The 11579-nt window shown below is 42.2% G+C and overlaps 1 protein-coding gene across 7 annotated transcripts; it reads left to right on the top strand.

Moving 5' to 3' along the window:
* On the top strand, nucleotides 1–11579 carry LOC105895755 (NACHT, LRR and PYD domains-containing protein 3-like). 7 transcript variants are annotated; one of them, XM_031580919.2, is made up of 20 exons: nucleotides 1–139; nucleotides 698–932; nucleotides 1231–1338; nucleotides 1577–1687; nucleotides 2651–2758; nucleotides 3318–3377; nucleotides 3523–3588; nucleotides 3850–3960; nucleotides 4128–4241; nucleotides 4496–4609; nucleotides 4977–5033; nucleotides 5442–5555; nucleotides 5863–5931; nucleotides 6389–6414; nucleotides 6625–8425; nucleotides 8786–8959; nucleotides 9219–9392; nucleotides 9524–9697; nucleotides 9941–9987; nucleotides 10527–11579. In XM_031580919.2, exons 2-20 carry the CDS (start codon nucleotides 745–747, stop codon nucleotides 11060–11062), a joined length of 4152 nt encoding a protein of 1383 aa, XP_031436779.1. In that variant the 5' UTR covers nucleotides 1–139; nucleotides 698–744; the 3' UTR covers nucleotides 11063–11579. The 7 variants fall into 7 exon arrangements, with proteins under 7 accessions (XP_031436779.1, XP_031436782.1, XP_031436783.1 ...); XM_031580917.2 differs by having other exon boundaries at nucleotides 3–139; nucleotides 3267–3377; XM_031580918.2 differs by having other exon boundaries at nucleotides 3–139; nucleotides 682–932; nucleotides 3267–3377.

Here is an 11579-nt window from a genome sequence, read left to right as displayed (position 1 = left end):
ACTCAATCTCTCTCACACACACCGGCTTCAAAGTTCTCATACATGCCGTGATTTAGCCTACTTCACAGGGTATGGGGTCCTTTCCTGGGTGCTGTAGTTACTGCTAAGTATGTAGTGGGAATGTCTTGCTGTGGTTGAGGTAAGAATATTATTTTAAACCGCATACATCCATATTATGCTGACACACAATCACCCATATGTTGTGTCATGCACTGGGCTTTAGTCATTGTGATTATAATAATTCAAATGTTTATATTCTCACACCTTTGGACATGGTAAAGGCCTATACATATTCAGGCTGATCATTGAGGCTAGAAAGAGATTATCTTAATTATATGAATTCTCAATATAGGTTTTGTTTTATATTGTTAGTTAACTAATTCACTAGTTCACTTAGCCTCTGCAGTTAAGGTTGTGGCATCTGGAAAGCCATGAGACTCATGTTCACTCATCTGTGAACTGAACTGAATTGAATTTTCATTTAAATTACCTTAATAGTAGGCTATTGTAGAACTATTGGCTGTATCAACATTGGATTAAATGCTTCTATCTCTGCATTGTGCCATGTTGAACATCTGATCACAATGGCAGATGTAAAAATGCCCTTTGATCACATGGAAACAAAATATCATACAGTTTACAACTTTTTTTATATAGTTTACAACTTCCTTGTGTTACCAGTTGTGTCTGCTTACAGGCTGGGGGAGACTCTGTCCTGTAACTCGGTGGAGAGAGAGGTGAGAGATGAATCTTGCCGATTCTCCCAGAGAGGGGAGTAAGATTCCCAATAAGGTCATTCTCCCTGGGGACACAGAGGAGGACTTAATTTATTCCGGGATGAGACATGTCTTTGGGAAGACAGGAGAGACAGTAGCTGCCTCTAAGAGGGATGTCAATGGAAAAGCAGAGAGACGTGTACAGGTCAATCAGAGGTGAGAGCAATATACAATTATGGTAGCGGGAAATCATCAGTATGATTCAGTGGAATGTAGTCTTCGGTCAAAGTTCATCTTATCTTTTCTTTTCTTCATTTATTAATGAACTAATTGATAGTGAATGAATCTGAAAACCTTTCCCCCACTGAGTACACTACTCATTAATTTAGACTTCATAGGCCAGTGTCTCTATTTGTTAGTTGTGTGTCTGTGGAGTGTTATGTGCTACTCTATAGAGCAACCTTCCATCCATCATTTAACTGTGTGTTAATTCTATGTTTCTGTGTGTTTACAGACTGAAGACAGACCGTCGTGAGTCCGCATCTAGTAGCATATCTTTCCAAAGTGACGTGTCTGTAGAGCAGCCTCCTAATATCAGCGATGGAAAACTCTCAACAAGCAAGTGAGGGCGCTGTGTGTGTGTATGTGGGTGTGGAAAAAAGCAAGACCCCGAAAGGTGGTTGTGACTGAATCCCTTGAAGATTATTACAGATTTGTAAAGAATTAAATCAACACTCTGCAACAATTGTCTACTTTTTGGGGAATGTTTTTTGTACTGACCTAGTGTACTGACCTAATATACTGACCTGGTGTACTGTGGACTGTATCGTTCACCATGATTTGTCAATGATGTTTTGCAGTAGCCAGACAGAGAGGAGAGACTCATCGTTCAGCTATGTTTCTCTGCGTAGTGATAGCTCCGTTCAGATGCCACCCAACCTCAGTGAAGAAACTGCATCTGAGACCACAAGGTATGGCCAAAGTGTCTTTGCCCGAACAGTGAAAACTGCTAATTAAGACGGGGAGACATGAATTATTTTGTTAATGTGGACTGTATTTCATTTCGGAGAGGTATCCTCCATCTACAGGTGTGGTCTCTCTCTCTCTCTCTCTCTCTCTCTCTCTCTCTCTCTCTCTCTTTCTCAACACCATTCACCTGTTTTGCATGCTTACTCAGTATATTATCAGTACAGAGCTGAAAGTACAACCTGTTGTTTATTCTGCTATTCGTTTCTCTCAGCAATAAAGGGGTTAAAATAGGACTGCAGCTACTTTGTTTTTGTTGAACTATTTTAAGTCTGCGGATATTGAACAATGACTCCATACTGTTAAGGTGGTTTATTCATACTGGACAAAATCTTACTAAAATCACTGATCTCTGGGAAATCATCAGTGTGATTCAGTGGAGTTTCCTGTAGTCTTCAGTCAAAGTTCATCTGCTAAATATTTCTTAATGAACTAATTGAAATTTAACGAATCTTGAGCCTTGAGACAATTTTATTGTTTTGGCGCTATATAAATAAATTGAATTGAATCTGATAACCTTTCCCCTAGTGAGTACAGCGCTCATTCATTTAGACTTCATAGGCCGGTGTCTCCATCTGTTAGTTGTGTGTCTGTGGAGTGTTATGTGTTACTCTATAGAGCAACTTTCCATGTTAAGGGGTCCATTAGAGGAGCTCTTTTACTGTTTTTAAAAGTCCATATTAAACCAGGCCTTGCATTTTTATGGTGTTTTATACACAATTTCTTAATATGTTATGAACAACATCATTCAGCTCCACTATGTACGCTGTATATAAAAGCCTCATGTTAAATTCATGCCTGTTCTTATTGTAAACAATACTCTATTCATCTCTTTAAGCACTCTGAGGTGTACCTGAGGATGAATTCTACATCATTTAACTGTATTCTATGTTTCTGTGTGTTTACAGACTGAAGACAGACCGTCGTGAGTCCGCATCTAGTAGCATATCTTTCCAAAGTGACGGGTCTGTAGAGCAGCCTCCTAATATCAGCGATGGAAAACTCTCAACAAGCAAGTGAGGGCACTGTGTGTGTGTATGTGTGTGTGGAAAAAAGCAAGACCCCCAAAGCCTGAACGTGGTTGTGACTGAATCCCTTTAAGGTCATTTCAGATTTGTAAAGAATTAAAGCAACTCTGCAACAATTTGCCACTTATTGGGGAATGTTTTTTGTATTGATCTAGTGTACTGAGCCTGTGTACTGAGCCAGTGTACTGACTTGTGTACTGACCTGTGTACTGAGCCAGTGTACTGATCCAGTGTACTGATCCAGTGTACTGAGCCAGTGTACTGATCCAGTGTACTGACTTGTGTACTGATCAAGTGTACTGACTTGTGTACTGACCTGTGTACTGAGCCAGTGTACTGAGCCAGTGTACTGATCCAGTGTACTGACTTGTGTACTGATCAAGTGTACTGACTTGTGTACTGACCTGTGTACTGATCAAGTATACTGATCAAGTGTACTGACCTGGTGTACTGTGGACTGTATCGTTCACCATGATTTGTCAATGATGTTTTGCAGTAGCCAGACAGAGAGGAGAGACTCATCGTTCAGCTATGTTTCTCTGCGTAGTGATAGCTCCGTTCAGATGCCACCCAACCTCAGTGAAGAAACTGCATCTGAGACCACAAGGTATGGCCAAAGTGTCTTTGCCCCACAGTGAAAACTGATAATTAAGACGGGGAGACATGAATTCTGTTGTCGATGACTGCAAAAGGGTGAGGCAAGAAATGTTAATTATTTTCTTTTTCATTGCACTGGTGTTACTGGACTTCAGGATGGAGAAACAGAGGATTAGGCGCTGGCGTGGTCTCTCTATCCCGCCCCCTCACATTGCCCAAAGGTAACGGACAAGACATGTCTCCCCACTCCTCCCATGATTCTTTCTGTTGCCCAGAGCCACCCCTTAGTCCTGTACAAAGTCACATTTCTATTTCTCCCACAAGTCTGTCTGTTTCAATCAACACATTTCTGAACTGAATTTGCCAAACTGTAGAATCGTCACACCCACTTCTTCCAGAATTTCTTTCTGAGGTCTCCCTAAATAGGCCTTGGAATAGGGATTTGCATTTACCAGTGAGTTCGTTCTTGGTTGTATTTTCAGGCAGCACACAGGCCGACAGCAGACTTTTCCCAGAACTGTGTTAGCACAGAGGAACGCCACAATAGAAGATTCTCTTAATGTTTGTGATGGAGCTTCTCACTGTCACATCAGGCAAGACCTTATACACTATTGTTTCAGTGCTTTGGTCACAGCTTAATTTAGTCCACGTATATAAATTCCAGTGACAGAGCCTGAATGACTGAAAACATGTCTTAGGTAGGCTAGGCTAGGACTTATGCAATTTGACTGTGCTGAACATTTCTTTCTGATGTCTTTAGTCTGGAAGCAGACAGACGTGAATCTTCAGCATCCAGTTGCTTGTCTCTACACAGTGACATCTCCATAGGTCTGCCTCCTTGTATGAAAGATGGAACAGTATATCCTATCACCAGGTGAGGAGGCTGTTAGTGCCATTGCCCTCCTGTAGGCATATATTGGAATATTCATTGAAAGTGTGTGTGATGGAGTGTGTAATGCTTTATGAGTAGTTAATGACGGCTTATATAGATGTATTTGAAATGAAAGTGTTGGAAATGTCACTCAATTCCAGTGAAAGAGTCTGAATGACTGAAAACTTGTCTTTGGTAGGCTAGGCTAGGACTTATGCAATTTGACTGTGCTGAACATTTCTTTTTGATGTCTTCAGTCTGGAAGCAGACAGACGTGAATCTTCAGCATCCAGTTGCTTGTCTCTACAAAGTGACATCTCCATAGGCCTCCCTCCTTGTTTGAAATATGGAACAGTATCTCCTATCACCAGGTGAGGAGGCTGTTAGTGCCATTGCCCTCCTGTAGGCATATATTGGAATATTCATTGAAAGTGTGTGTGATGGATGTGTAATGCTTTATGAGTAGTCAATGATGGCTTATATAGATGTATTTGAAATGAAAGTGTAGGAAGTGTCACTAAAGAATGTTTCACTCTGTTTTAAAACCAGTGTGCTTGCTCAGTATATTATCAGTACAGAGCTGAAAGTAGAACCTGTTGTTCATTCTGCTATTCGTTTCTCCCAACAATAAACAATTTTAAGTCTGAGGATATTGAACAATGACTCCATACTATTAAGGCTGTTTACTTCATACTGGACAAAATGTTACTAAAATCACTTATCTCTTTCTAATATCAGAGTGCAAGAAGAAGAGTCCCCGAACAAGGGAGAGGGAGTAGCACCCTATGTCATAAGGTGAGGTGTGTTGTGGTGAAGTGGTTTGAGGTTATGCAATATGGTGTGATTGTCATAAGGTCTGTTCATATCATATTAACAAAATTAAGTCAGTGCATAAACACTAACCTCTTGTTATTGGGAGTTTTTCAAAGTTTTTATGGGGAACCTCTTCACAGGACATTATAAGTTCACAATGCATTGTGTTATAATGCTAAACATAATATGATACACAACTCTGCCATTCTAGATATCTGAGTAGCCTAATCTAAATAGCATCATTAAGTTTAAGGGGCTTAAAGGCTTGTAATGTTGATCATCAGTCTCATATAATGTTTACTCTGTCAGCAATCTCTCAGTATTGCCCTGTAGGCTACTGTATGACTGCCTATAATTGTTCATATTTTCCCTGTTTCTACTGTGTGTTAGGTGTTTGGGGTATAGGCCACAGTCACCATCTCCTAGCCACACATCCACAGAGAGTGACAGCTCTCTAGAAAAGTTCCCCAACTCTGACCAAGCAACATCACAACATCAGCCTAGGTAAGATATCACCTATCTGTAAACTGTAACATAAGAGATTTGTCTTAAGATAGCACTTGTCTGTGTCAGTCTTTGAAGAAGCTCACCCTCACCTCTTGACAAGAGCTTATTTTCTGAGACTTTGTTGACTATTTAGCCAGTGTCCAGTTGTCCGTCTCTACCGAAAGAAAGCTGACCCTACTAGCATCACTACAGGCATATCTGTGTCTATTACAGTGTTAATGAGCCGATGCCAGGTAGGGTACTTCATAGGGTACTTTGAAGTCCATCTGATGGAAAGCTGTGTTTTAATTTATGTTTTGGACAGACGTCTATCCTCTGGGTCTCTTTGGAGTTTGGGGTCCCTAGCTTCTCATATCCCATCGGAGGAAACAGTGTAAGTGTCCATGGCTACAGAATAAATCCTATAAAAAGTGCTGTTTTTGGTGTTTTCACTCAAATGTGAATCCTGCAATAGTACTATGCTATGTTTTACTCATGCTTCATTCAAAAAAACATAATTTCTGAAACCTAAATCATTTAAAAAATGAAAAGTAGATACAGAAATATAATTTCTCTAGCATATTATGCCACATCTGGCCATTGACAGAGCTCAGGAAGTCCCCTTTGCAGTGCCCAGTGATGATTTGTACTCAGCACATGTTGCTGGTGGGTGGGTGGTTTGTAGAAATAAGGTTGTGTGCTAGTTTTCGTCCAGATTGGTGCAGACTTTAAGTGGAGATGATGTGGAGATCTTTGATTTCACTGGGGACTTTCATAACATGAAATTAAATGTTCATGGTGTTACCTTTCTTTCCTGAACTTTATGCATATCCTGAATTCTGCTGGAGAAGTGTCCCCTCACAAAATACCTCAGCAAGTGAGTGACATCTGTGCTCAAACAGCCTCCTAAATGCATTATTTTCATTATCAATAACATGCACACCCACACACACACATACAGTTGTACAGTTGTGCAAAACTGTGTGGTTAGGTATGGTTATTTGTAATCTAATCAATAACAGCAGCAGCAAAAACAGTGTAGTTGTATATAACTACCTACCATTGTTTTCTTTTCATTGTATTCCAGACATACAGAGGGCCATAGAGGGCCATAAGGCCAGTTTGAAGAAGAGGTTTGAGGTCATGCCTGGGGGGTCCACAAAACTCAGCTGTGATGTGCCATTCCACGCCATCTACACAGAGCTCTACATCACAGCAGGAGACAGTCAGGGAATCAACATAGAGCACGAGGTCCAGCAGACTGAGATGATGCACAGGAGACAGGCAATGCCTCCAGATGAGGCAATCAACTGCAGCGACATCTTCAGACCGCTACGGGGAGAGCAGAGGCCCATCAGAAGAGTCATGACCAAAGGCATCGCTGGGATTGGGAAGACCATGTCTGTGCAGAAGTTCATTCTGGACTGGGCCGAAGGGCGAGCTAATCAGGATGTGGATTTCATTTTTTTGCTTCCCTTCCGCGAGCTGAATCTGATGTGTGGTGTGCAGCATAGCCTCCACAGTCTTCTGGTGGAGCTCTTCGAAGAGTTCCAAGCCCTGGAAGATTTGGAGGTTTACAAGGCATGCAAACTCCTGTTTATCTTTGACGGTCTGGATGAGTCTAAACTCCGTCTGGACTTCCAGGAGATGGAGGTGTGTGACGTGAACAAGGCAGCGACAGTTTCAGCACTAGTGACGAACCTCATCAAAGGTCACCTTCTCCCCACTGCTCTGATTTGGGTGACCTCACGACCAGCAGCGGCCAGTCAGATACCTGCCCTTTACATTGACCAGGTGATGGAGCTCAGGGGGTTCAGTGATGCGCAGAAGGTCAAATTCTTGAGAAGCAGAGTTGCCAACCAAAGGCTGGCTGACAAAATCATTGCCCATGTCCGGGCAACACGCACGCTTTTCATCATGTGCCACATCCCTGTCTTCTGTTCGTTCATTGCCACTGTGTTTCAGCAAATCTTGAACAAGAAACCCATCAGGGACATTCCTCACACACTTACTCAGATCTTCACAGAGTTTGTCATCACACAGATCAACACGCGACAATCACAAGAGTCCAGCAGAGAGGCTATATTGAAGTTGGCGAAGCTGGCCTTCACTTATCTACAGAGTCAACAATTTAACTTCTATGAGGAGGATCTCAGAGAGTGTGGAATTGACACAAGGGATGCCTCTGTGTTCTCAGGGTTATGCATAGAGATCATCAAAGAGGAGTCGGTCGGTCGTGGAAAGCGGACCTACTGCTTTTTGCATCTGACCATTCAGGAGTTTCTTGCAGCTCTTCATGTGATCCACTCCTTTGTCACTAAAAATGCAAAGGTTCTGGAGTCTTTTCACCTTCTCGTGTCTGATAAGAAAATGGACCTGTATGACCTGCTGAAGGCTGCAGTGGATAAGTCCTTGCAGAGCGAACATGGACACCTGGATCTTTTTCTCCGTTTCCTCCTGGGACTTTCGCTCGAGCCCAACCAGAAGCTCCTACAAAGCCTGCTTAAAGGCACACGCAGTCGAGCCTCTGACATCACAAAGAAAATCACTGAGTACATGGACCAGATATTGAAAGCACAAATACGCAAGAGAACCATCACTTACATTAAAGAGCTCAGAGGGGAGAACCTCTCACCCGAAAGGTGCATCAACCTCTTCCATTGCTTGATTGAGATGCGGGACTTCTCCATGCAGGATGAAATCCAAGAGTACCTAAAATCAAAGAGGTGCGTGGAATTCAACCTCTCTCCGGCCCAATGCTCGGCTCTGGCATATATGCTCCAGATGTCCGAGGAGCCGCTAGACGAACTGGACCTGAGGCAGTACAACACCACAGACGAGGGCCGCAAAAGACTAGTACCAGCAGTACGGTGGTGCAGGAGGGCTCGGTAAGCCTATGAGTCTATATGTTGTCTCTTTAACCAGAATTCCTGCGAAGGCCTGTCTCAGCACATTTCATGGTAGTTCATACATGTATTATAACAACAGAGCCTGGGACTTTGCCCAACAGGCTCTGTCAGCTGTAAGCATCCCGCCCCAAAATATGTAATCTCTTTACTTTACTCTTTACTCTTTACTATCTCTTTATCTCTTTACCATGGAAAATATTAAAGTAGTATCCAGTGTACTTTGATGAAATGTAACCAAACTATAAATACCAGCTGGGGAATGGAAATTGGAGCATCCCAGATACAGATATCCTACCATCCGCCCAAACCCTAATCTCAGCATCTTGTGTTGTCCTGCAGGTTGGATTGCTGTAAACTGACAGTGAAAGCCTATCAGACTGTGGTCCTTAGCCTGCAGTCACTGGGTTCACAACTGAGTGAGCTGGACCTGAGCTACAACAGCCTGCAGAACTCGGGGCTTAAGCTGCTTGCTCAGGGGCTACTGAGTCCTCATTGTAAACTGCAAACGCTCAGGTGGGATACTAAGAATACCAGTTCAACATATTGTGACCTCACCTTCACTTTACCTGAAATGCTTATGTCCACGTTGACAAAGTTAATCATAAAAAACAAAGCGATTCATTTCCATTGTAATTTGTCATCTTTTGGCTTTGATTTACTCCATGAGGTTCATGAGCTCAGTCATTGTGACTTCTGAAAATATTTTGTTTTTGGGACAGAGACTCACCTACATGTTTACAGGTTATACTGAGACTGTGACTTGTGTTTGCAGTTTGGTTGGCTGTCACTTTACAGAATTGTCCTCCTCGACAATAGCCTCAGTTCTCCAGTCTGAACACTCTGCTCTGAGAGAGCTGGATCTGAGCGACAATGAACTACAGGACTCAGGAGTGGAACACCTCGCTGCTGGTCTGAAGAGTCTCAACTGTAAAGTACACATATTGAGGTGAATCACTCGCAGAGAATCTACATATACCATGGTAAACTCCTTGTGCTGAGATGAAGTGGAGAATGCATTGTAGCATTAAGGGATAAAACTGAGATCTGGTGCTCTCTGCCCCTCTTTCTCTGGTTCAGGTTATCCACATGTCTTGTGTCTACCAGAGGCTGTGCAGCCCTGGCTGCAGCGCTCACCTTTAACCCCTTTCATCTAAAAGAGTTGGACCTGAGCTACAATTACCCAAGAACTTCTGGAGTGGAGCAGCTCTCGGCTAGACTTCAAGATTCTGACTGTGCTCTGGAGACCCTCAAGTATGTCAACATATTGTAAGCGTATCCTGAGTTTGTGATAAAACATCAGTTTGATCTGCAGGTTGAAGTGGTTGTGCTGAAAAAGGATTCATTCCTTTAAACATTTGTGAGAAGTAATGCTTCTAGTCTATGTCTGTCTCTTACTGTGTGTGTGCATAATTGCATATGAGTAAGTGAGTAACTGTGTTAACGTTATGAATGTTATATTTCTTAACCTTTATTCTACCGTAACTTTTCTTCTAGTGTCAAGCATGCTGGAAGGTACCGTTTGCTGTCAGCACCACAGAGATGTAAGTATGCTGTGTGTTGACTCAGTGTATACATAGTTAATCAAATTTCCAGCATCATTACGGGATGTGGGACTTCACAGTTTACACCTGGTGAAAGACCGATATATAAACAGTCAACCATTATAAAATAATTGACTTTAAATTAGTATTAAAAGAGGTATCACAGCGTTTTTGTCTGAAACTTGCAAGCTAACTAGGTGATAGCCAACAGACTTTCCTTGCAAACACTAACAGTTGTCACTGATAAAAGGTAGATAGATTGCTATCAGGTCTGTTCATCTGACCATTTATCACCAAAAATAGTAAAAACCTGCCTAATGTTGCTTTAAAGCTACAGTAGGGAGTTTTGATCTTAAACTAGCAAGCTAACTACCAAAACGTCAGGCAACGCATTCATTACAACAGATTTTCCTTTCATTCTAGTATTTCATTTTCCATACTATAGATAATGAATCAGGGTATGTAGCCAACAGCAGGTGTTTGTGTGTATATATGCAGTATGTGTGTTTTCCAAAAGGTTCAGATTTTTCACTTCACAGATTTCTACAAGCTGCATTTAGACCCCAACACGGCTCATAGGAACTTAACACTGTCTGAGCGGAACCAGAAAGTGACTAGGGGGCCAGCTCAGCCCTACCCAGACCACCCAGAGCGCTTTGACTGCTGGCCCCAGGTGCTGTGCAGGGAGCCTCTGACCGGACGCTGCTACTGGGAGGTTGAGTGGACTGGGACAGCTGCCATTGGATTTACTTGCAAAGGCATAAGGAGGAAGGGAGGAGGAGACGATGTGGTGCTGGGACACAATCCTAAATCAGTGACTCTGTACTGTAACGAGAAGGGCTACTCTGTGTACCATGGTAAGAGGAAGACCGAGATCGAGTTCCCCCCGTATGAGTGCAATAGGGTTGGGGTGTTTCTGGACTGGCCGAATGGCTTGGTGTCCTTCTACAGAGTCTCGTCTGAAGGTTCACTGCTCCTACACACGATATATTCCAGCTTTAACAAGCCACTGTACGCAGGGTTCACACTATACCCCTCAGACACAATCATCTCTTTGTGCAGAATGAAGGTGTGACTAGGCACACACATACACACAGATATTTCGAATCACCATTTCTAGGATGCAGTGATCATTTTGACACACTTCTCAAAAAAGGTCAATCATGAAAATGAGTAATTTGTGTGCAGTGATTTCAAACCCTTAGTTTGCACTTTATTTGTATATAACTGAAGCACGTGTAGCATAGCATGTCAAGATAATTTTCCATTTTGATTGATGTAATGGAGGCCTACGGTAATTGTATGCTATAGTGTGCATTGTTTGTTTTTTATTTTATTTTATCTGGTTGTATGCATGAAATGTCCAAAATATGTAGTAATTTTTGTATATAATTTGTAAACATTGTCAAATATTGTGACTTTGACCACCTCAGTATCATGTATGACTCATCTCCAATATCAATATTTCACTGCTTTCTCCATTGTGCTCACCACCTTATGCTAGCCAGATAACTTGCTTATACAAGCCCACATCCTAACATCGTCTTAATTGTTCAACTAACTATGAGCCTATCATAAATATGGTAACTGAG

This window comes from Clupea harengus, chromosome 14 (genome assembly GCF_900700415.2).
Source record: "Clupea harengus chromosome 14, Ch_v2.0.2, whole genome shotgun sequence".
In the NCBI taxonomy this organism is placed as follows: Eukaryota; Metazoa; Chordata; class Actinopteri; order Clupeiformes; family Clupeidae; genus Clupea; species Clupea harengus.
This window is presented reverse-complemented; position numbering and strand designations above follow the sequence as displayed.

Coding starts and splice junctions, on each gene's coding strand:
- LOC105895755 (XM_031580917.2), top strand. CDS start 745: ATGAATCTTGCCGATTCTCCCAGAGAGGGGAGTAAGATTCCCAATAAG. Junction 5,556..5,862: donor ACATCACAACATCAGCCTAG/GTAAGATATCAC, acceptor TGTTTTGGACAG/ACGTCTATCCTCTGGGTCTC. Junction 9,393..9,523: donor TGTAAAGTACACATATTGAG/GTGAATCACTCG, acceptor TCTCTGGTTCAG/GTTATCCACATGTCTTGTGT.